This window comes from Rhea americana, unplaced genomic scaffold (genome assembly GCF_003343005.1).
Source record: "Rhea americana isolate MKP2758 unplaced genomic scaffold, rheAme1 scaffold_254, whole genome shotgun sequence".
Taxonomy (NCBI): domain Eukaryota; kingdom Metazoa; phylum Chordata; class Aves; order Rheiformes; family Rheidae; genus Rhea; species Rhea americana.
In genome coordinates, this window is record NW_028186373.1 from 736,959 (window position 1) to 762,747 (window position 25,789).

Genomic DNA, 25,789 nt, shown 5'->3' on the forward strand with positions numbered 1-25,789 from the left:
GCCATGTTTCTCTTTAACTCAGCCCACACATATGGTGTTAGTAAAGAGCTGGCCAATGATGTTTATTTTTCCTTCACTAAATGGATAGAGAGATGAATGCTAGGAAGAAAGCGTCATTCTTCCTAATAACATGTTACTAGCTAACTTTATGGCTGAGTCTGTTACTTTCACTGAAGACTTGACCTCATTTTTTTTTTTTTTTTTTTTTTTTTTTTTTTTTTTTTTTTTTTTTTTTTTTTTTTTTTTTTTTTTTTTTTTTTTTTTTTTTTNTTTTTTTTTTTTTTTTTTTTATTTTTTTTTTTTTACTAACAGTTCACTTTGCTGTGAGGTTTACTGCTCTCTTAATGTATGAGATTTGCTACATCTGTTTTTATTTATAAGCCAAACTTTAAGAGCTCAGAAGATCATAGCTTGTTTCCTGAAAGAATTAACTGGGAATTTTTAAGGCCTACTGAAGAAATAAAACCTTTTACATTTTAAAAAACCTGAAATTGTGATTCTAGGCCTTGTGAATGAAAAAGAATTGAAAAGATGAAAAGAAGTTTCTATTTTAATTTCCCTCTCTTCTTCACACAGGCTATGATCTACCAAGAAGGAGGGAACAGGAATTCTCCTAAATTTTGCCCTTGAACTACCGAAATCCTGATTCTAAAGCTACTCCTATTCCATCCAGTTGAACCCTGCATCTATTGTAGTTGCAGAATCAGCCTTTACTCAGCATATGAATACTTTCCGTCAGCCCCAATGTATGAGAAATAGTCAGACTCTACATATATATCTTTAACAATTAAATTTCAATGAAGAGTTGCTTATTAAACAGCACAATGGAATAGGTGAATTTTTCACGAAATAGATATTGCAAAACATAACATATATTAATCCAGTTCAGGAGGATGAATCATCTCAGTATTAATTATGTCRGCACATCCTTGGCTTCTAACAGATGCCTGTGTCATCTGAATAGCTTTGCTAATCGTCAGTCTTGGTTCCTTTCAACCAATGAAGAATTCCTTTAGTTTACTTCATCTGTTTTCAGATAACCTGTTCACACTTTAGATCTAGTATCTACTTTAGGGTTTCACATGTCTATGTATCTTCTGTTAAGTCTGGTATTGAGCTGCAGGTAATTGCTTCACACTGTGCCAATGAAGAAGCTGTTGTTATTTGACATTCTCTAATTAGAGCTTTTTTTTTTCTTTTTTGTGCAAATAGCATTTTAATTTGTATTAATCCTGGTTGGCTTACTAATATTTTTAATCACTACCTTGTTTAATGTTTCTGTTCTGTTTGTAGGCATCTACTAATAGGAGGAGGGTGGAGAATATAGCAAAGAAAAAACTTGACTCACTGATAAAAGAATCCAAAATCCGTGACTGTGAAGATCCAAACAATTTTACAATCACCACTCTGCCATCATCAGGGAGGGTTGATCAAAAATCAGATATTAAGAAGGTGAATATATTTTATTGTGCTTCACTCATTTGTGAGCCACRAAAAGATTAGGAAAATGGTTACTGTGGAGTATCTTTGTAAAACCATGTGATTTCAGTCACACCTCCTGGCAGAAAAAAATGCTGTTAAACTTTACTTTGCAAATGCTAAGCTACGAAACGGTCTTGTGTCAATGACTGTGTGTGGCTTGGGGGCACCCAACTTTGTCCAGATTCAAAATAAAATTTCCTAGCATATAGAGGGTAGGTATTTATGTGATTTTCGTCTACTCTGGAAGTGCCTGTGGACAAATACAATGTCAATTATATCTGTGATACAAGGTTTTGTACTCAGCTTATAGAAAAAATGTTTGCAATTTTCTGGTCAAGTTTTGTTGACACTTTAGGATGAATTACTGTCCGAGCTCTTTGTGATAATGTTTAAAAGTGCTGTCTGCAGYATTCTATTTGGTCTGCTACCATTCATTATTTTCTGTTTGATCACCTTAGAATAAACTTGAGGATGATGTGGAATCTGTGGAGGACTTCAATACCAACAAACGGCACAGCCGATCATTGATGGGCAGCTTTTCTAAACGGAAGGTAAGCTATTCAGTAGATTAGATCCACACTAAATAGTGGACCCTTGAATAGAACTTTTCTTGGGAAGGAATGTTATAATTGCATTGTCTGAAAGAGGCTTGCTTAGTGATTAAATAGGCAGGACAACTGGTTAATTGTGCATAACAGCTTGTTTCGATTTACATCAGAGTCTAAATTTATCCAAGATGAATTTACATTTTCCATTTCAAATAACTTAGAATTGCAGTGTAACTAGCTAAAATAACTGTTTTTATCCTACTTTCTCTGCAAGACACAGTACTAGTAGTAGCAGTGGCACTGTAGAAAACACCTTTTATGTGAGGATCTATAATTCCATTATAAAAAGGTTCTGACCTTAGGCTGAGCCTTTCCCATGGGCATGTGTATCATTCTGCTAAACTGAACAGTATTTAAAAAACTGTCATTTCATGTTTTCTGCAAGTAACATACTTCTTGGCATAACATGGCAGGATTGTTTCTAACTGCTCAAATGCTGATCAGATGGACATGATATTAAAAACTAGTTGGTAGTTGCAATATTTCATACTCAGGGCAAAGCTTTTCAAGTAGGAATACCAATTTTTTGGTGTCCTACTGGGGCCTTTCAAAGGATCCTGCTTTTTTCAGGGGAAGGAACTGGATGTTTTCTCAAAATAAGAGCAATTATCTCAAAATGCATATTCAAAATTAATAATGCCCTCAAAATGCTGAAAGTTTGCTAATATGTATTTACAGACACATTCAATTGTACCAGCAATAAGAAAGCTGTGGACATCGTAACAGCTACTTTGATGTTACCACAAAGAATTCCCCAAATCTGTGTCTCATACTTCCTTTCTTACACCATAAACTTGTCAGTAACTTATCTGATTCTTTCATTGAAAACCCTTCTTCAGAACAAACCYGGAAAATTTTTTCTTCCATTTAGTTATAGACCATTTTAACTGCCTGAGTTTATTTTTCTTCTCCACTAGTTTCTACAGTAAAGAACAACTCCCTTTTGAATATTGATATCCATTGTACATAATGGTTTTATTTCCTTATGGCACAGAAAAAAGGAAGCAAATTGAAAAAGGCAACAAGTCTGGAAGAGGGTGAAGATGATTTGGACTCTCAAGGAAATCTAGCCAGGAGCTCTGTACATTACAGCAGGTTTGTAACTTGTGATTTGGCAGTTTTGTGTCTAAAAATATGAGTACATGAATGTACCTAGTAAATAGATACACTTCAGCTTGGCAAGCTAATTTGTTGAAGAGTGTCTGCAGGCATATGACAGGAATGCTATGTAAGAATTGGATATTTTTATGCTGTCTTTGGGGAGATTGGTAGGTATGCTGTGAGTGACAACTTAATGTAAGTGAGGAGGATCAGAGCATCTCTTTGTTATTCTGTTGAGATTTAAGAAGTATTTCTGTTTGCACTAAATAAAATCCTGTTAACTTGAAAAGTACGAATATATGTGAATAAACTGATATCCCACCCTTTGGTCTAAGCAATTTAGAGTCCTCCCCACCAGATCTTAGCAGGCCTTATGTCTGCCAGTTGTGTGTAAGAACAGGAGTTACTTGTTCTGTATACTCATGCTCTTGCCTCTAAAGCTTCTGTGCTTTGACATTGAGGCTGTATGTGGTATAAAAATATTAAGTATTAAGTTCTTCCTTGGTGGAAGAAAACTTTGTTTTATTTCTTCACCCTGAATTTTTTTAAATAGAGAAGAGAAAGTTTCTCTCTCAATTTATGGGAAATTGTTTTGTTTTGTCTGTCTAGGATAAATCGACAGAAGAAAACAATGAAACTTTCCCGGGCACTGTCTGACCTAGTGAAATATACAAAGTCTGTTGGCATCCATGATGTTGAAACTGAAAGTAGGTTGAACTAAAAATCTACTAATGTAATTCCTATGCACAGAAATTGAAAGGTGTATATTCTTATAGCTATATTTTTATAAAAGCTCCTTTTTTTGTGTCTTTGCCTCCTACCCTGTGAAGAATTTGACAGAAGTAAAGCTATACTGTTTCAAAGTGGCTGACCACTTGTTATTCAGAATCCACAAAATGAGTCTAGAGTTGCGTGACAGCTTCATGAAAGGAGATAAAATTTACTACGAGTAGTAGTAACACATGTAGTTTTTACTAGCTTGTATAAAATTTGCTTCACATCACTTATATCCTGGGACTTAGGGATAGGTAGGGGAYTTGGATATGCTCTTGGGCAGAATGATCTGAAGAGCATTCACTATTTTTAGGTCATCGTGTTTACAAAACGATAGAGGTATTTCCAAAGCTGTATATATCTTAAAGCTTTGATTTTTCTTCAAATCTGATAAAACACTAGCATTAAATTACTAAATTATTAAATTTCAGTCCTCTTTCTATGTTTTCTGCATCTAATCTTAACACCAATCAAGGATTCTAGTGAAAAATACCAGAGAGACTGGTCAGAAAGAGAGACTGGTCAGAAATTGTACTTTCCTTGATCAGATTCAAAAATTCTTAAGAGAATTTTTTTCCACTTCCTAAAGAAGACCCATGTCATTTGACTACTCCAATAAACACAATGATTTTGCTGTAACAGAAAAAAGGATGATTCCCTCGCAGTGGTACGTATTCCAATAACACTCGATAGTTATGCATTACTGGTGCTATATTGTTAAATGCTTAATTATAAAGAAATAAATAAAAAAGGAGATGACTCCTAATTCCTTTCTCTCTTCTTTATAGTCTCTTCTAGCTGGCAGGTTTCATCCTTCAGTGAAACAAAAGCCCATCAGATACTGCAGCAAAAGCCAGCACAATATCTACATTTCAACCAACACCAGTTGTCCCGCATCTATCCCTCTTCTTACCGTGTAGACTCTAGCAACTACAATCCCCAGCCATTCTGGAATGCTGGCTGCCAGCTTGGTAAGCAGAAAGAGGCTTTATTTTATATGTTTTAATTCAGGAGAAATATTTAAGTAGAGGCCTCACCTGTTAAAATACTTCTGAATTCTCTATTCATTCAGCTTTACTAACATCTGAATCCTCCTTATTGTTTTCTCTATTGTTACCTACATAGATTTTCTCAAACATGTCTTATGCATTGGCAAATGTCTGATAAATGGAGCTATATGAGCTTTCTTCTTATCACATGCAGGAAGACTTCAGAGCTCAGAACTCTTCTGGAGAGCTTCTCTCCCTGAAGCTGTAATGTGTGTGATATAAGGCAGTTCTTTTTCCAGCGTGTTTGACTTTGACTCCAAGAAATAAAAATTAAAAATATATCTAGATGTTCCTCCTTTATCTGTAATGTATAAACAAGAATGTCATTAAAATCATCTGTTAGTGATACCACCCTTTTTATTTTTATTTTTTTTTTAACAGTTGCATTAAACTATCAGTCAGAGGGGAGAATGCTGCAACTGAACCGGGCCAAGTTTAGTGCCAATGGGAATTGTGGCTATGTCCTCAAACCAAATTGCATGTGTCAAGGTAAGAAAAAGGAGCAAAAAAAGTTGTTGCTTATTGCATGAGAAGAGTAGGCGTAGATCACAATTATAGTTTGCAGAAAACTGGATTGCTAATGCTAGAAACAAATAAGCTAGAAGGTATCCAGTGCCATCCTTAAAACTGCACTTCTTTCACATTATATGGCTTCTCATTCCTACAGGTTTCTTTAATCCAAATTCTGAAGACCCTCTACCCGGTCAGTTGAAGAAACAACTGATTCTAAGAATTATCAGTGGTCAACAACTCCCAAAACCACGGGACTCCATGCTGGGAGATAGAGGAGAGGTATGGGACAATTGATGATTGATTATTTACAAAAGGCTGGGTAAGGATGAGTATTCACATTTGTGCAGTTATTGCAGAACATGAGCAAATTAGGCAGATCATCAGCATCCTAGATCTTTAGGTGGTTTTTGTCTTTTCTAAGCATCACAGCAGTAGTTTGATTTTCCTCTGATCGTCAATATAGTGCCTCAGGAACAAGCAAAAAAGGCCAAAAAGCTCAGTCATCATGATGGGATTCTAGTCACAACAGTACTCTTAACCCTCCACCCCACCCTCTTAACATATAGAGCTGAATCATTTTATCTCCTAAATTCTGTTAGAAAACTGCTGAGCTTGTCAGGTAAGTCAAATGGAGTTACTTGGGGGTCCCTCCCTCTGCTTGGGCATAGCTGTTCCATTCAACACAGTTTACTACCGGTTTTGCTTTTTCCCTTAATTTTGGCTTCTAAGTGCATGATTTTCTGTGGTGCCTCATTTTGTTTTGTAAACCCATGGTGACTAATGTATGGAAGTGTCAGACTAAAATGAGCCAAGTCTGCAATCCCTTGGCAGCTTTTTGAAAAGATTTTTTTTGTTTCTTGTGCTGTCTGTTGGTGTTGTAGTAACATCTATAAGACTTTATTAAACATTAGGCTTAATGTTAGAATGAAGCGGTTATGTCAAAGTTAAAATTTCCTGTTAGTTATTTGCCTGATTCTGAACCAGAATCAAACCTCTCAAATGAGTTTTTAGATTGTTTGATTTTATATGAATGTTGCAATTATCTTCTAAATACCATTTCTTCACAGAACTCTGTAGGCCAATATGTAAGACTTGTGTAAATTTCTGTAGAAGATAAACATAGGGTCATATTAAGGCCATAGTAGGCCTATTTATGTATTCAATCACTTATTTGCATTTTCATTTCTTTCTTTCTTTCTTTCTTTTTATTAATACCACATATGTAACAGTCTGTAATATATCATAATTCAAATTAAGACCATCTTTCAGAATATGAAGAATAATCTATGTGGTAATTCCAGTTTCTGCTGATTAGGAGGGTAAATTATCTCATGCAGAACATAATCCTGGAAGAAAACTTCCTGGGAATGTAAATGTAGTTTCCTACAACTGCATGCAGCCACGTTGTTGATGATTACTTCAAAAGTACCTGCAAAACATGCAAACTTACTCCCCATGCCAGGAGCCAGCAATATTTAGAAAACTTAACACTGTTAAAATAAAATRTCCAAATAAGATTAGGAAGCAATCTGCACCCAGATACCAAACTTGGGCTTAGTTTGCACTTGCTGAGCCAGTGGCAAATTCAGAAGAAACATCAATTTATCCTGTCCAATTCCTGTTTCTTCCCCCTGCCGCAATTTGATTGCTCTCAGTGTTTGAGCTAAGTCAAGTAYCTACACTACATAAGCCAGCACAGATTTGGAAATAACAGCCCTGCTGAAAGCTAGACACTGACTTCTCTCAGAAAGTTAGGTGCTGTTTAAAATTCCATGTTCATTTTATCTGTGTTTCACTTGAACACAATTATAGCAGATAGAAGTCAGACCCCTACTCTGCTGACCACTCATGTTATGAAAAAAGCATTCCAAGTCCTAAGCCTCTCATAGAATAGAGCTATGTGAACAAGATAAAATATTTGACAAGTATGTTATGAAATTTTTCCTACTGAGAATTCAGGTATCTTTCAAAGAGTAACAAAAAACAGATAAAAGATACTTTGCACTACAGGGGCAAAATATTCTGTGGGCTCATAGGCACAAGTAACATTTGTTTCTGCTAAGCATCAGAAAGATTCTTCTTTCCTGCTGGGACCACATTGCCTGCTTACATTCTTGGTATTTGAAAGCAGTTATAAGCTTTCCAAAGATCTAATAGGTGATGAGAGGTACCCTTTATCTTCAGTGTTACTGACAGGGAGATGGATGGTGGTTTTCAATATCACGTTGCCACTTCAACTGATGTGTTTAGATGGGTCAAGCATTTATTTTATATGATTTGCATCACCTAGTCTGTATTCTAGGCTGGAACACACATTAATCTTTTAAAGCTACCTGACTTTTCCAGCCTGTTATGGGTAGGGATAAAAGATATCACTGTGAGAATCAACTGTGAAAAATTAGTAACCCTTTCTGAGAACCCAAGACACATTTATAGACTAATGAAAAAGGTAGAGGTGCAGGCCAAATAGAGTAATCTATCTGTCTAATCAATAGAAGATAAAGACTTTGTGCAAGAATGGTCTTCCTCTATGATCCCCAGAATGTCCATCCCACTGTTGCCTTCAGAGAACTTGTAATTCAGTTGAGGTTATCATTTAATTACAAGAGACAACAGATCAACGGCTTCGTATACAATATGAATACAGCAACCTTCTGTAAGACCAAGACGTGCTCTAGTTTTACAATCTTACATTCTAAGCAAACTAAGAGGTGAAATTAAAATATTTGAGATTCAAGGGCAGAGGCAGAAAAAATCTCCTGTGCCTTGACTATTGCCTTACCCATTGTGCCATGATGGTTTTATAGACACTGAGACTTTTAACAGATGATTCTCATTTGGATTGTTTTCATTTTACTGCTTTAAAACATATTTGTCATAATGATTGTTGTGAATGTGTTTAAAGCTTTCACTCAAATATCCACTGAATTAGAAAGCATTCATATAAAGACCAGTGTTCAGATTTCATTTTAGATTAGCATAGTATAGAGCATAGAAATGATCACAAGTCTGTACAACATGATCATCCTAAATTATGCCTTTATGGTGATTTGTCCATAGGTCTGATCAGCATAATAATCATTTACAGAAAGGCTCATGATGAAAAGTTATTGGGAAAATAATGTGTAATATTCACATTGTAAAGGTTAGCATTGTGTTTCAATTTTGTCTTTGTCACTCTTTCTTTTCAATATTTATTACTTCCTCTTTTCCAGATCATAGATCCATTTGTCGAAGTAGAAGTTATAGGCTTACCAGTTGATTGYGTCAAAGAACAAACTAGAGTAGTTGATGATAATGGTAAGATCATGGGGTTTTTTGCTTTTAAATAGCTATCTGAAACATCCTTATTTAGGAAAGCTTTGTTCTAAACTTTCAGAAGTTTTGTTCTTAAAGAGACAAATAGATGAAATTTGGTGGCAATTATGGCAAAACACTGAAAAATCCATTTGAGGATTCCTGATGTTAATCAGACTTGAGTCTTGAATTACCCAAGTGAGTTGGTATAGTGTTGTGAAGGTCTTGGCGTAAAATGAGCCTTTTATCTGGCTTTTCTTTCTTTATGATAGAAGGATATTCAAAGCTTGCTGTCGTAAAAAGAAGGGACTAGAAGCCATCAATTTCTTATGTTTACCCTTACTCTTCAAGGAGTATAGAAACTTTAATGAGGGAATTATAATCATAGGATAATCTAGATTAGAAAAGACTTACAGAGGTCAGCTTTTCCAGCCGCCTACTGAAAGCAGGGTAAACTTTAAGAAAGATTTGTTTATGTTTTTTGCAAATTCTTGTGCTATTGTGGCTCTTACTGAAATAAGTAAGAGTACTGGATTTTTAAAAAACAATGATCAAACCATTGCAGTTTAGGCCTACCTTATATAGGCAGTATTCTTGCTTCATGTCTTACGAACAAAATATCTAAAACAAACAAAATATCAAAAATATGTCCCTATTTTTCTTTACCAGGTTTTAACCCAATGTGGGAGGAAACATTGGTGTTCACAGTGCACATGCCYGAGATTGCACTGATTCGATTCCTTGTGTGGGATCATGATCCAATCGGGCGTGATTTTATTGGACAGAGAACAATAGCTTTTAGTAGTATGATGCCAGGTAAGACAGACTTTGTGAAATAACCAAATCACTTGGCCAGGACTTCTTTCTGTAGTGAGTGAAACTGCAAAAGGCAGTGTGTGTGCACATGTGTCTACAACAGGAAGTTCTCACAAGAGACTAGGAGTCTGAACTCCTGAGTTTTGTATCCAGCTCCACTACTGACGTACCATATGACAAAAACCAAGTTAACTAACTATGGGACTAGATTTTTAAAAAGATGTGTAAGATCATAAAGCTGGATGGCTAAATATATTGGACTTGAAAGACTATCATATGTAACCTTTCCCTGTGTTATTTCATACTGCTTTTTTTTTCCTATTTTCTTCCATTGGTTTTTGAAAGATGCTAGTCTTGACTGGAGTTACTACTGTCAGTAATAGTTTAAAATATGGCAAGCATTCTAATGATGGGATCCAGGTTATTAGACTATTTTCTATTTATTTCTTATTTTTGTTTTCGACCTGGTCTCAGTTCACTTGCATGTATATTTTTCATTTTCTTTCAAAGCAAAGGACATTAAAAGTATTTTGTTGTTTGTTGATTAAAACTGAAAACAAATACTCAGTCTAAATAAAGTAAACTTGGTTGAAACATCTGCAGTGTTAGTAATGGACTGTAAATCCCCAAGAGAGTCAAGTTTAAGTCAAAGATTGACAGCCTCAATAATGGACATTAGGAAAAACAGGACAAAGCTTTTGTTTTTAATATAAAAGGGACAAGAAGAAATATCAGTTAAATTTGTAAATGCTGTGGCTCTAAAACTGAGTGTGGCAAGATAAAGCACAGATTTGGATGCTTAGTATAGGGAGCAGTTGAAAGAAAGCTTGTTAATTTATTTTGCTGTTTACAAAAAGGAAGTCTCTAGAAGCTCTTTCTATCATCTATTACTCCTTGACAGCCATGCTTACTCTGTGTTTCAGGCTACAGACATGTATACCTGGAAGGTATAGAAGAGGCATCCATCTTTGTTCATGTGACTATTAATGACATCTGTGGTAAGGTGAGTGCCTTCATTTTGCATATGTAAATGTACTAACAGGATTTTGTATCACACCAGGGAAGCCCAGCAAGTAAGGGTCCAAGCTAATCTCTTTGTCAAAACAGAAGAAACTGCATTGCTGTGATTGTCACAGTAGCCTGAGATCTTTCTAAACACTCAAGGATACAAAGGCAGATCATAAGGAATATTATAAAAAGACATTCTTGCTCCACCTTTTTGAGGGAGGCATAGAGAAAGATTATTTCTTTGCAGCATATACACGTAGATATGAGTTTGCTTGTGTCCAGTACCTTAAGTGCACTGTACTGAACAAATGCTTATACCTCTGAGCCACTGAATGCTTTCTGCTTGCAAAGCTTATTCTATGAAGGCCCTGTCTGTCTGAGACTTTTTTACTTTTAATAAAATTCTTAGGGGTTATTTTCTTAAGGGCTTTTCCATAATAACACTTTAAGTRCAGGGAAAAGATGATCCCTGTAATTGTTGTTGTTGCTTATTTTTCATTGTTTATCTGCTAAGAGTGGAGTGCTTGTTTCATATGCAAGAAAAATAGAACTATCTGGATGCCATGTTTGAATTCACGTAACTCCTAAACTAAAAGTAAAGCTCCAACTTCAACTTTTACTAGGGCCAGCTGAAAATGAGGTAACTTCTTTCTTCCAGTGYACTGGATTTAGTTACTTCTGTAGTATTGATTTCATTGACAGTCAGATGGCTGAKTCCCTTAAGAATCTGAGAATGAGTTTATATCCAGGCACAATGACAGACTGAGCTTTCTGTTGCAGCAAGCTGAAATATCAGGATCCTGACAGCAGGAGGCGGCACTGAATAGGCTGGGAGTTCCAATTTCATTTTTTTGTATTGCTGCTTATATTAGGAGAATTTTTAAAAAAATTAAAAATTAAAACAGGTTTTTAAACTGCTAGATTTTAATCARAACATTTATGGAATGGAACTGAGATAACTCCCAGGAAAGTTTCATTGTGTACTTACAGGAATATGAGCTGTTTATGGAAAGAATGTCATGTTAGACATTTCAGTTAATGTCTGTGAAAGGAATGAGAAGTCGGTCTGAGTTCTTGCCTTTTTTGTCTGATGACTATAGCCTTTTCCTGACAGGACTAGGAGTCTGGTCTGAAACCCCTTGAGATGGCGTTTATGGATCTGTTTGAATTTAGCTCTAAGGAGAAAGAGACTCCTAAAGCTTCTGGGAAACCRAGTTGGTTGATGTTGGTCTGAGTAAGATAGAAAGCAGATGAGTAGTGCTTTAATTTCTGACTGTAAGGCCTGTCACAGGTGAATGGCTAAAACTCAGGTTGTGATAAAAGGCCAGCTGATTCCAGTTTTCAGGGAAAACTGATGGCAGGCTGAGCATTTTAATTCTAAGATCTTTTCTGGCTATGTTTTGGGGTTAAAGAAAACTGTATAGGGCATAACTCACACCTGGTTTGGACAAGAGTAGGGATAATGATGTATCAGTAATCTTAGACACACTTGCTGGATACATACATTGGCACTGATTCAAACAGCTTTGAATTTTGTCTTGAACTTACTTGAAATTCCTATATTCAGGTCTATTACCTCTTTCTTGCATAGTCCTATCAAACTCTCCAGGCTTATAACAAGAATGACAGAGAGCTCAGTCCAGGATGTGAGGCCAGTGAGAATTTAATTGGTCTGATTAGTGACCATGCCCACCCCTAAGTCTTTTAATGAAAACAGGCATCCATTTTCTGTATGAATCCAGCAGAGATGATGTTTGGCCTGACCAACCCAAATGACTTTTTGTGAATTCTTCCTTTATATTCTGTTCCTAGTCAAAATGGCGAAAATAGGCAGATCTCTTCTTCCTACCATTGCGAAGTGCATCCATGCTGCTCCCTTTGTGTTCTGCTTTCAGGTGATGTGCTCTGTGCTGCTGTCTCAGMACTGTGTTAAGGATAGCAAATATTTCACTATCCTTCGTTTGAAGTCACAGTTTGTAGCTTAGTTTCCACTGGAAAGTAAGATTTTTAAATAGACTACCTTAATTACTGCCTGCCTTAATTACTGCTAGGTTAAGTTCAGCAGCATCCAAGTCACTGTTCTCAATTGCAGTGATTCAAGAAAGAAAGGATATTCATAATCCTTGTGAATGTTTTCACTGAAGAATTTTTGCCTCAACTCTTCCTTAGTATTTTTGGTTCCTGGAAGCAACTTCTTGCCTTCAAATTAATCTATTTTATTTAAAGCATTATCTCTCTGTTAATCCTTCCTTTACCTAGCTTTTCGTAATTATTTGCTCTTGTTGGCTTCTTTGTGAGTGACTTACTGGTGATAGTTGCAATTTGCAGTAGAATGACATGCATATTTAAACTTTGGCAGCAATTTGGTGGTTATTAGGTTTTGTTGGTATGCCTCTTAAGCAAAGCCTTATGCACACTGAAAGACACTTGCTGTATCATGCTGTCTTCTCTCTATCCTTATCCACTAGCTTCCAGTATACAGTACCGATCTGGATTTTGAGTGCTTTATTCACTTTTCATGTTCTCGGTCTATTATACATCCCTTGTTGCTTCTCACTATCATTGCAGTCTCGTGGTCTTTGCTGATGTTAAGGTGGTGGTGCTGTGCACTAACCTCATTAAAGCAAAAGGATTTGGAAGGGAAGTTTGGGTTTATTTTTTATAATTTTTGATAAATCCATGGACACTCCTAGCTGTGAGCACTACAAAAGACATGAGACAAAATATTATACAACACTTTCTCTTCTTGTCTCTCTGGATCACATTTGGCTATTCTTGGTCAGGAGTTCTTTTGCACATGCAGATTTATAAAAGCACTGAAGGCTGCAGGTGAAATACTTTGATACCCAACAAGGACAAAAATCTCAGAATGCGAGTCACGGTATATTCCCACACAGCTCCCAGTTGATTTTAAAGAAGAGAGTGTATGGGACAACTTTAGTCTTATTATGAGCTCCTAGTTGTCTTAATACTAGCTTACCGCAGCCAGAGGTATTGTGTGCTTCTGCATTAGTGGCAAATGGAGTGGCATGTATTTCAGACTTCTGTCAATGATGCTGCATCTTGTTTCCCACAACTGAAGAACTGGAACTAGAAGATTATAAGGTTCAGGAGGTAACTTATACTGATTCAGTTTCGTTGACTGCCGTGACATCTGTTTTTTTATGCTCATTTATTCACCTTTGAATCAGTCCCATTGAATCAGTGGCATTATACAGCTTTGCACAGGTTAATAGTCAAACCTGCACATTGAAAAAATACAGACTTCATTTTTCAGAAATGCTTTTATCTATCTGTAAGCTCAGGAAGAATTTTATCAGCATTTACATTTGCTGGAGCACCTGGGAGTACATAACATACCTCTCTGTTAGAAAATATCTTCATAACTCTAGGCTAGAGCAGAACTGGAGGCTGTTTCTGAAAACCAAGCCCAATGTTGCTTTTAAATAGGAATTACTGGGGGAGTTGTCATTAGAAAAAAGCCTATTTTTTTTCAGCTATAATTAGGATATTCTTGGACAAGCATTGTAGCTTTTTTCCCCTTTTCCAGGTAGCTGTAAAATATTTCAGCATTTTTTTTTTTTTTTAGAAATCCATGTAAACATCTTTATGTTTGCCTATTGTCACTTTTTGTGGTCTCATGCTGTCTCTTTCTTCTAAAATAAAATAAAATAAAAAATCTAAAAGCCAATTTTCAGTCAATAGAGATCTGTTAAAACTACAGTTATTTCTCTGTTGCCTGCTCTTAATCCTGGGCAGAAAAGCAAACAGATATCAGTCTGGTTTTACCCAGCCTTTATTAATCCAAATATTTTATTGCAAGCATTAACATTTTAGGACTTTTTTTTCTAAATGTAGATACTCTGTCCTCTCCAGTAACTTGAAATTTCAAAGGCAGAATCTTAGATTTTTTTCACCTTAAATTCTATTTAGCTGAAATCTCTTTTTATAGATTGTGTTGTTTCCTGAAGACACTCTTCTTTGTTTCTCTCCCTTCTGTAGTCTATTCATGTATTGTAGAATTTCTCATATTTTTCTAGATGTGTGTATCCCCGAGATCCTCCCTTATTGTTGTGTCTTACTTGCCTTTTTACTCTGTCTGTTTGTGATTTCAGTGGGCTTCTCTGTGTCAAAAAAGTCTACTTTTAGAAGCAGAGCATTTTTAGACGTCTTGAAGGTATCCCCTCCTATCACAGGGAGGTGTAGTGACCACCATACACCTGCATGCCTCTAACTAGTTACTTCATTAGCATCAATATTTCCTTACTGGCATTCTGAAACACTTCAACTCATGTAACATGGACTGTGACATTTGACTCTGTCARTTCTGTTGGGTCTTTGATCAGCCAGAGAGCCCTCTGTTTATGAAGCAGATCCAGATCCTTCTTCTACCTGAAAAGAACATATAGCAGTGAACTGTTTGTTAAGTTGTGGGAAAGCTTCTTATTTGTAAGTCTCTGAATTGTTTGAATTTGTAGGATTGAAGAATAAAGTAGCCCTTATGGTTTGTAAAAGCTGGAGTAGAGACTGAAAACAAACATTCTGGATCTCCTTCTAACTGTCTCTCTCTCTCTCTTTTTTTTTTTTTTTTTTAACCTTTTTTGTAAAGTTAACCAAATTTATAGTTGATTTGGGTTCTTGAATCAGTCCATTGATTCAAGCAATAAAGGTTAACTTAACAAGGGTGCACCAAATAAACTAGAATGATACCTGAGGCCTTCCGTTGCTCATCCTCCATTCCATCAGTGGTTTTCTTTCTTTTATTTTTGTTAAGTATCATATATGTTTGTGTGTGTATGAGAGAGAGAGAGAGAAAGAAATTGTTTTTCTGTGTTTAGCAATTATTTATATTGCATGATTTTATGTTAATAAATCTGTGTACTTGCCAACTTGTCTCGAGTGGATGAAGTTGTTTTCTTCCTTCACTCCTTAACAAACACGTAATCTGATTTTGAAGCTTTCTAATGAAAGGAAACCCAGAGTGATCCAACGAGATTATTCAATATCCTGCCTTTCACAGAAATGTTACTAATATTTAASCTACATTTTCTCTGCCTTTCATTATTTGCATTATTTTGTCAAATAATGGGAAAAATTATTCCCTACTCTCTTTATCRTACCCTGGATGTATTTTTAAAGGCTATTTTAGTTCTCTTTTTAGACATTTCTTGCTCACAGTGGATCATGGCATGTAGAAAACTAAGCTTCAGTCAATTGGAGCATGAGCTAATATTCTAAATGCTTTCATTGGGCTTCCTATCAGACCAATAAGCTGTCATTCCATATACCAGATTGCTTAGGACACTGAATACCAGACAGCTTAGGAAAGCTGAATAAAAACAGCTTTCAACTTGGGGACACTGTACAGTGCAACTAATTTCTGTCCATGAAGTCCTACAAAGCAAAAAATGAAATGTCTGAGCATGTGGTCAAATATCTTGGGGTGAAAAATAAAACACTGTAATTTAAATGAGACATTTCTTTGCCATTATTTGACACTGAAGAAATGTGACCTCACACATGACATCACAGTGTGAAAGAACTGAACAGACAACAGGATGTCAACAAGCACTGATGTTGATCAAATTTATCATGCATTTCTTAAAATGTATTTCAGTCACAAGGTTGTATGCTTTGGAGAGTATTTTATTCATTCATTGTGCTCAAGATAGGGAAGAGAACTACAGCTGCTAAAGAGAGTCTGATCTAATTGAGACATAAAGGGAATAAAGGAGGAGAAGCAGATCAGATGGGGAACACCTGTTTCTCTGCTTTATGCAACATATGTATGTGAGGCTCTACACTCAAAGTAAAACAAGCGTATTCTTTATTATACAACAGCTTATTACTTTAAAAGTTGGCAAGTATACCTGGAATGTTTACAGGAATGATGAAACTCAGTTTCACTGAAGTGTTAAAAAACTGTATGATGGTGGGAAACTCCTGACAGTAACTCTGTGTATTTAATACTTCAGTAAGTATATACTTCAGTACCTAAAGTACTGTGTTATCATCCTGACTAACTTTGCTTGTTAATGATGTGATTCTTCTGTGATGAAAACGTACATGATGGTCTTTGGATAAGTGTTGGATGTGATCAAGTTTAGGAAATGAYTAAAATGTAATCACACAGGTAGAAAGAGAAATGTTTAGAGATCATTTGTCATGTATACAATTAAACTGCTATTTATGATAGTGCTCATTCAATTGAAGTGCCGATCACCTTTATACTGAAAAACAAAATATGGTACTCTTATGTCCACTGTGTATTCCCCAACAATTCCTAAAGAATGTAAAACTCCATTTGAACATCACATTTGTCATCTGTCTTGTTTAAGTCAAGAATATTCTTTAGCTTAAAAGGCCACTGTCTTTTAAAATTCATATTGCATGACAGGTGAAAGCAAAATGATTTTAAAATATCTTTTCCAAACTGCCTCCATATCTATAGCTTTCAGTGGCAGGGAGGGCACRGGTGGTTTCAGTTTCTTCCCCTCATTTGCACTGAGGGTTCTATTTTGTTCCAGAGCTGGGCCCTTTGGTGTATGCTACAAATTTATTGTGCAAAGTGTGAGTGCTAGTCACTATCTCCAGTTTAAGAGATAGAAAAGATTAGATTTGATGGTATCTGATGCCCAGCTCTGTACAACTAAAACTTTCTGCACAAGCCAGAGAATTCAGCTCTGTTTATAATTTTATTTAATTCTTCAGCAATTCTATTTGGCCCGATTCTAATGTGTCTGAGTCTCCGAAATTTCAAGTGACTTACTTTATTGAAAACATGTAGTGACAGTTTAAGATAACATTGAGTAGCAGTATTTGTAGTGTTATTTGTATTATGGTAAGATTTAAACACATAAGCCTCATTCAGGATTTCCTAGTAGAGCATAATTTGCTAGAATATGAGTTCACAATGCAGTAGCTAGGTTGCACCAATTCCTCTGTGGCCATTCTTAGGGATCATTTACACCACCTACTTTAAATGTGAGTGCTTTAAATGCCTAGATTAGAAAGTTTGTCTCTGTATTCTGCTTATATAGTCAATGGCAATCCCTTCAGACCTATTTTAACTATTCCAAATTGCCCTGTGGAGAAGTATCATTATTCTAGATGAGTACTGTCAGAGTCCAGGAGACTTGCCTCTTAACAGGGACTGCAACCGTTACATAAATACTCACTTTCTAGAGATTTGCTTCAGTAGTAGATTTATGTTCATTTCCAAGTAGTTTATATTCTTTAAAGAAAAGACTTAAGTTTGCAACAAATCTGTAAGTCTCCACTTATCCTTGGATTCTGGTTGTGAGTTGATTTCCCATGCCTCCTCTGGGTTCTGCTATGTATTCATATGAAGAAACAGTTGGGGCAGGATTGTGTTGGAAAATTGACCCATACCTCACATGGCTTTGTGTCTTTTAAAAACAAACGAACAAAAAAAAGCTCTATTGCTAAAAAGAACTTACTTGAACGGTAGTTGCGAGAGTCTGAAATCAGCATCTTTATGAATAGCTCAAGCTTTGTTGCTTTTAGCACACTTCAAAAAACTGTTTGCCTTTTAGAATTAGATCCTTATAGASTGAAACATTTCCCTTTTCAAGTAGTTTTGTGCTAATAAGAAAAAGATGACAAATACAGGAATAAGCCTGGGGGAAAATTTATCTAAAACTATAGTTCTAAAACCATAGTTCAGCAAAAAACATATGTGAATTTTGCGAAATTGTTGTTACTGTTCCCCCCCCCCTTTTTTAATTCTATCCTATTTTTGGTTTAGTTCTCTTGCTGATGGTAGGAATATGGCAGGAGAACCCTTTGTGAGTGTATGTACGTMTTGCCCAAAGGAAGAGGCTTGCATTTTATATTAAGGACTTTTTAAAATTATTTTCCAGGTCAAACAAACATTGGGTCTAAAAGGCCTGTTTCTCAGAAATCCAAAACAGGCATCTCTGGACAGTCATGCTGCTGGTCAGCTCCATCGCAAACATTCTTTTAGTGGCCACATCTTGAGACGCACAGCAAGTGCACCCACCAAAAGTCAGAAGAAGAACAAGAAAGGGTTTCCAGAAATTGCTTTTGAAACCAAAGATAATAGTTCTGAAGGGGCCAGTGAAGACCGTGAAGTGGAAGAAACCTCACAGCCTCGCTTTGAGCAAATGCCAGAACATGCTTGTCTATCACCAGCTTCCAGAGATGGTGCCAATGGGGAGGTACATGGCAAAGGGTTGAAAGGTAAGACCCATTGTTGTAGCAAAGGTAAAAGCCAAAGTTGTGTTCAAGGGGGTGCTGCTTTCAGTGAACCCATACAGAGGTCCAACAGGGTCCGTCTTCAGGAGCACCAGAGTGCGAAGCAGAGTATCTTTGCACGCTGCACCATCAACGGCTCTGGTAGGATTGGAGTGGCCACCAATTGCATGAAATGCATGATTGGTTCCAAAGAAAGCCCAGATCTAGAGTGCAAGTGGAGTGAACATCCTACCAGGCCTATTGCTAAAGATATACTTCACCATGATCAGTATAGCAGTATAACTGGAGAACAGAGGTTAGAACTAAAAAACTGGGGTATTAAAGATCAGCCAAGACCACAGTCAGATTTGCAGTCTTGCAGCAGCTCTGGAACTGCCGGTGACCTAATACTGGGCAGCCAATCWTTGGTGACCTCAGGGAAGAAAATTGCTGAATCCAAATGTCATGGAATGAAGGCTCATTCCCGGCAGCGGTGGCARTGCCAATCAGGTGGAAAGTATGGAAGCACTGTGAACTTGGTTGCAGCCAGCAGTGGCTCCATATCCTCCAATTCCAGCAGTCTAGAAAGCCTTGGAAGCCCAGAATTCCCCAAGCGCTGGTCTGAAACTTCTCGAAGGCAAGTTGGCACCCTTCAACGGGAAATGAATGCCTTGTTCGTTCAAAAATTGGAGGAAATTCGAAGTAAATCCCCTATATTCTTTACTGGTAAGGACAGACTTTCTTCACCCTTCTCCACCTTAGATTGCATCATTGCCTCCCTTTCATGTCATCTCTCCTTAGAAGCTTCTGTGTGTTGTTTTGGTGTCAAGAGCTTTTTTTTTTTTTTTCTCTCCCGGCAGTGAAAGAAAAACATTTGTGCCTAAACATATGTTTTCTAGATGTGTCTAGTTTAGATCAGTCCTTTCCACGCCTAGCCAGCCAGCTCCAGTAGTAAAACTGTCAATAGTCCATGAATGTTTGGATTGTTTGTGGAAGTTTTTGTGTTTCCTTGTTTTTTTAATGAATATGGTATGATACTAAGTAAATTTTAAGATCCAAACCAGAGCGTTAAGTAGAGATTGAATGTGAGAAAACCATATCCCTAGTCATGCATTGTGATTTGMCTGTGACCTGAGGGCACAGTTACATACTCTAAATCAAGCCTGGTATGCAACCTGATGTTACTTGACATCAGCCAAGCTATGCACACTGTTAGCATTTCCCAACTGCAAAGTAATATTTGTCCATTTAAAGGAAGGCTGCTTAAGCGAAAACATTCCATTTTACAGTTGTTTCAAGCTAGGACTATGCATGTGGTCACCTGGATCATGTGATTGTATCTTTACTCATGAACTGTATGTTTGCAAATAGGAAAATAAGAACTTCTTATAGCTAGTCCTTTTTATAATATTTGAAACTTACATGTTGGACAGAGGAGATAAAAGTATATATTCTAATAAGTAACCTAGCTAGTTTTATTCCTGATTTGGGAGGCAAGAGGGATGTTGCATTTGACTACATTTTCTCTGGTTTATAGTCAAGAGGGAATAAAGAAATACAGCTTTTGTCTATGACTGWAATAGCTTCTCTTCAGATTCCCCTCCTCCCTTCAGCCATTGAAGGAATTTGGACAATGATGGCTACATTTTCAGAAGCACTCAGGTCACTTTGGTGCTTCTGAAGATATAATCCCYTTTTTAGTAGTTGATTCTGACTGCTCAGTTTAAAACATTCTACTTATTGAATAAATTCAGTATTACTGAATGTCTGCAATTCCTCTTTATTTCACTTTTTAAACCTCTTTTCTAACATCCTTTTCCCAGTATCGGCTTAGAGCTTTCAGGAAAACACCAGGGTAAGGAGAAGAGGAGGAAGACTTTTGCCARTTCCCATGACTTGAAATTAACCAAAGCAGCAAAACTCTTCCTGTGCTTAGATTGTTGGCATTAGGCTTTTCATAAACTCTGAGTATTGTGGCATATGGAGTCTTTTCCCATTATTTGTGCCAGGTCCCCTGCCAGCACTCTAAGTCACTAAATAAATATTGTGATATGCTTGAAATTTGATTAAATCCATCTGACTTCTCAAGCGTGGAATCAGCAAACCTTAAAAATAGTGAAACAATCACTTGGACTGGATACTGATGATGCCAGTGACAAACACTGTGTTTGCTCAAACAGCATGCTTTCCCCATCCACCTGCTATTTTAGTGCCTTAGGCCAAGACACCAAGGAAACCAATAGTGTTAGCCTAATCTGGATGCATTTCATAATTAGCATTCCATTGAAAGAAAGTGCCAGAATGATGAGAAGAGAAAACTGTAGCCTCTAGTTTGTCTCCTTTATGGCAACAGCATTGCAGCTTCCAGTATTTTGTCTTGTAAGTGTGCCTTAGTCTTTACTGATTACCTGGTCTGGATGGGAACAAGGAGAGTTTAGTAGTCTGATCAGCTCTGGACTCCTCCAGGTACTCATGAAGGTATTGAAAAGGCTGCTATTATGTGAATGGTGGACTTTGCTTATATGCACACATGACTTCAGCAATCAAGATACTTTCTTCTCATTTAACACTCCAGCTGATGGAATATAGGCCACTAAATAGCCTTCACCATTTTTAGGCTTTCTGACAGGATTGGAAATACAGGTGGTGAAAGGCAAGGCCGAGTATGCTTTCAGCATAATGTTGTAATGTAAATGAATGTCCGTGGCATTAGAAAAGGTATGTGGAGAAGAGGAGGATAACTTCTTCCGTGTATTGCTTCTCCATTATTACAGCTGTGGGGTTATGCAAGCAGATACTCACCCAGGAAAACAAACGAAAACAGAGGAGTATTTGATTTTGAARCAGTACAGTCTGTGGAAGATTTCTCATTAAATTCAGGGGAGGAAGAATTTTACCTGAGAGAAAAGGAGCTAGAAAAGAGGAAGTGACAGTATTTTGGATTCTTAATCCTTTTAGTAGTCAGTAAGACTGATTCTGATTTATTCATCTAGGTAAAGCTTTTGCTTTCATGCAGTAAGTCACCAGGCTAGTCTTACCGTACTTACAAATGCTCTAGGTGAATGTGGACTGTCAATTTCTATAGTGAGCATCTCTTCAAGGGAAACAGGTACATCTGTGCCTGGTGTGACTTATGAATGTGCCATCTCTTCCGTGGGATGTCTGTTTTGTCTTGTTTGAGCGGTGCAGCTTTATGCTGCAGTGATGCCTTGTGAACTCCAGTAATGATGGATATATTTCAGACAATTTATTTGTGAGCAGCTGGAATTGTAGCTTTTATAGCAATTTCTGTATGGCAAGAGAGAACAAAGGCATTGGTATTTTCAAACTAATGTTAAGATTTTATTGAAAATTAGAAAAAAAGTCTTTCATTTTTCTAATTCTACGACAAAATAAATGGACTTAATATCCTTCTATGGATTCCGTTGGGTGCTCTGTTAGGTTAAATAAATACATAAATTCCTAGGATCCTACAAGAAATGTGTGACTATTTGTCCATTTCCCTTCCCTCCCTACCCTTTAATTTATCCTGTTATGTGCACCTGCCTTCCCTACATTAACTGGAATTTTTCCTCTGTTCTGTCCTATTATTCTACATGCACACTCTCTCTCTCTAGTTAAGAACTGAAAGGACAAGCAAGTAAAAGGTAACTGTCTATGGAGTGTCACTGATTCAAGCACCTTGTTGCCTGTATGCCTTTTTGTTTGTTGTTTCCTGGCTTCTTATAATTATCTGCTCCTATTTCTTGAGGCCTTTTGTCTGAATTCTTTGTGTTGCTTTGCTAGTTCTTGAAGCATGTTTGCATTTTGGTTTAGAGATGTGGAAAGTAGTCCTTCTGGCATGATTGCTTTGTGTCTTAGGGTACATGGTATAAACATTGCAGCTGGAGTGTCCTTTTGGCAGCTGTATTGACTCTTCAGGAAAATACTGCCAGCCTGGCATTCATGGAGTGTGTATCTCTGTATGGTTTTTGAAAGATAAATAACAAACTTTTTTAAGAAAATAAAGTTACTCTATTAAAAGTTTTAAAAAGGCACATTGAGACACATTGATTACAGCACATAATACATATACAAATCATTTTACTTGTAATCCACTTCAGAAGTCCTGTGCTACTTCTCTTCYGTGTAATTGATAATTGGAATCACATGTGTTTGTTGAGCAGTGATGTTCTGATTATACATGTTTTGATAATGATCTGATATGCTGCCATTTTTGAATGAAGGAAGGAGTAGAGCAATTCATGTGATGGTGGATGGTAGAGGAAAAATAGCACTGGTAAGGGGTGCAAGGATACTAAGAAATTGACTGGTACCATTCTTTGAATATGCACAGTCAAGAAAATTATGTTGCTAGTAAGCATGGATTGAGATTTTTTCAAAAGAAACAAGGCTGTTGGATAGCTCAAACTGAATGAGCAGAAATTCTTACTGCCTGAACTGGCGTTTGAAATCGTAAAAATTATTTAAAAAAACATTCCTGATATTTCCACTGCTACTTTAAAAACAAGAGGATACTATGTAAAGAATAAATCATCAGTTAAACTGCATTTGGTAATAACTGATTAACTTTATATCTCTRTTTTTCTTGTTTGTTTCTTTTTCTTCTCTCCTTCGTATCTCCTAATTAGGTGTCTGCCAGTTCTTAATACAAAGGTCAGTCACTTCTTTATGTAGCCTAGAAACTATCACTGAAGAGCCCAATATTGCCAATGAAAACCAACATGCCAGCATCATCTTCCCTCAACCCATTGCTCCGAAGAGTGATTCTGAAGAAGGGTCTGTATCTGATCGTTCCACTGAATCTCAATTAGAAGAAAGCAGCCCATCCAATCAGCCTGAAGAACTTCTACACACTAAAGAACAAAGAACAAATGTGGCTGCAGAAGACCAAGTGCAGGTAACCACAGCAGCAGCTGACAGAGGTGTATTAGTCCAAGAGAATGAGAGAACAAGTATGGCAGGATGTCTCAGACAGGAATATGGTTGGACACAGGCATACAGTAATGCTGAAGATCAGTTTAGTTTAGCAGTGCATCATCCTCAACAAGCCTGGCTGGTAGTGGCAGTGGGTAAGACTGCTGACCAAGCTGCTGAGATCTGCCAGAAGCAAAATGACCAACCTGGTCAGGTATTAACAAATGTGGAAAGCATCACTGAATCCAAAGGCCAAAAGCTTGGTGCAGCAGCTGACACTCTGCAGCATAACAATGTGATTAACAGCACACAGCTAGCTTTGCCTCCAGGTGCTTTCCAGAAAGCCCAGGCTGCACAGGCTCCAGCTGTTTCTGTTTCTCAAACCAGCTCTTATTTGCTAGTAAAGAAGTCAAAGAGCGCAGGTCACAAGATGTCAGACTCCTCTGCCTTAATAAAAAATCCAAATAGCCTGTCTCCAGCAGCAGAAGTATATTTTGATGCTACTGTTAATGACCGGATCTGGAGCAAGCTAGATTGTAGCAATCACCGTGACAGCATGTCTTCCTCTTCCAGCATGTCCTCCAATGACACTGTGATAGATCTCTCTCTACCCAATCTAGCTCGCAAAAGCCTTCCAGATCTTGGCATCCATCCTGAAAATTTTGAGCCGCTTGCTGTTAGAAAGGGTATGCGCCCACGATCTGCTACAGCATCAGGTAACAAGATGCCAGTGGTGATCAAGAGCAAATCCAATCCTAATCTGAGATCTGGCCAGCTGCCTGTGGATGAACTGTGCCCCCGGCCTCTTGCCAGGACTTCTCAAGATGCATTGTCATCCATCCCTAGAAGGCATACCTGGAGCAGGCTATACATGGAAAGTCTCAGACAATCTTCTCTCAAATCCAAAGCACAAGATAAAGTTGGAAATAACCAGGCAAAATCCAAAAGTCTTGGAGACCTTACCTCTGATGATATCGTGTGCACTTTTGAAAGCAAATACCGGAGCATCAGCAAGAGTTTTGTCACTCGATCAATGCGGGAGCAGCGCCGCTCCTCAGGTCTGAGACCCTCAGTCAAATCCCAGGATGAGTTGACTGAGCAGCTAAAGAAGCTGACAGCCTTTCAGCAAGAAAATGATATCACTTCCCCCACCAGTCTTGATCCATCTGAATCTGAGGAGGAAGGGGAGAGCCTGGGACTCCTTCGCAGGTCTTCATCTCGGAGTCAGAGTAGGGTACGGTACATTGCCAACAGAGCCAAACAAGCTCAGGAGAGACAGCGGTTGCAAAGCCTAGGCCAGCTCAGTGGGAGTCCCATTGAGGAAAGAGGAAATCCAGAGGGAGCCTGCAGTGTTGTAAAAGGAGTTTGTATGGACATAGCTTGTCCTACTGTGTTTACATCCCAGCCTAAGAACCAGACTGATTATAACACTGACACAGAGGTCTTTTTTATGCTGAAATTGTAATTCTGGGAAGCACTAAGTAAGGTGATGTTTACATTCCTGTCAAGACAAAATGTAGTGACCTAAGAGGCACAGAATGTCCTCATATGACATAATGCTTCCTGGTCCTCCCTTGAGAGTAAAGGTACTTGAGATCATGACTGCAAAAGAATAGACAAATGTTTTAGACTTGTCAATAGTTTGTGGAATTAGAACAACCAAATGAAATCAAAGGCTTCTGTTTTTACAGTCTTAATGATCTGACATCTTTTTTCTTATTATTACATTTTTTCCAGCCTCCAATCTGGCCTGCTTTGTCTGTGACCACTGCTTTGCACTTGCAATTTATGCTGTGAAAAACTCATGTTCTTTACTAATTTCAGTGATTGAGTCCCATAGTAGGTAAACATCTTTGATGTTAACAACAACTAAGGTAAATTTTGCTGGAGTTAAAATCATGTCCCCTGTTATATTTTATTTTTTGGAAGAATGTGAGGCATCTGAGAGTGTCCTCTTTGGGAGACAGTGCAATTGCTGTGTAATTGTTTCCTGAATTAATAATATAT

The 25,789-nt window shown here is 37.3% G+C and overlaps 1 protein-coding gene across 1 annotated transcript in view; it reads left to right on the forward strand.

The window, feature by feature from the left end:
* The window catches only part of PLCH2 (phospholipase C eta 2), a 45,580-nt gene extending 20,181 nt beyond the window's left edge, over window positions 1-25,399 (forward strand). Inside the window, exons 8-19 of the mRNA XM_085307183.1 lie at window positions 1,294-1,452; window positions 1,941-2,033; window positions 3,085-3,185; window positions 3,801-3,898; window positions 4,754-4,936; window positions 5,396-5,503; window positions 5,682-5,806; window positions 8,743-8,827; window positions 9,494-9,640; window positions 10,564-10,643; window positions 18,532-18,871; window positions 23,497-25,399. Coding sequence (XP_085163309.1) covers window positions 1,294-1,452; window positions 1,941-2,033; window positions 3,085-3,185; window positions 3,801-3,898; window positions 4,754-4,936; window positions 5,396-5,503; window positions 5,682-5,806; window positions 8,743-8,827; window positions 9,494-9,640; window positions 10,564-10,643; window positions 18,532-18,871; window positions 23,497-25,247 — 3,270 coding nt within the window. The 3' untranslated portion in view covers window positions 25,248-25,399. The remainder of the gene's footprint in view (window positions 1-1,293; window positions 1,453-1,940; window positions 2,034-3,084; window positions 3,186-3,800; window positions 3,899-4,753; window positions 4,937-5,395; window positions 5,504-5,681; window positions 5,807-8,742; window positions 8,828-9,493; window positions 9,641-10,563; window positions 10,644-18,531; window positions 18,872-23,496) is intronic.
* The last annotated feature ends 390 nt before the right edge of the window (window positions 25,400-25,789 follow it).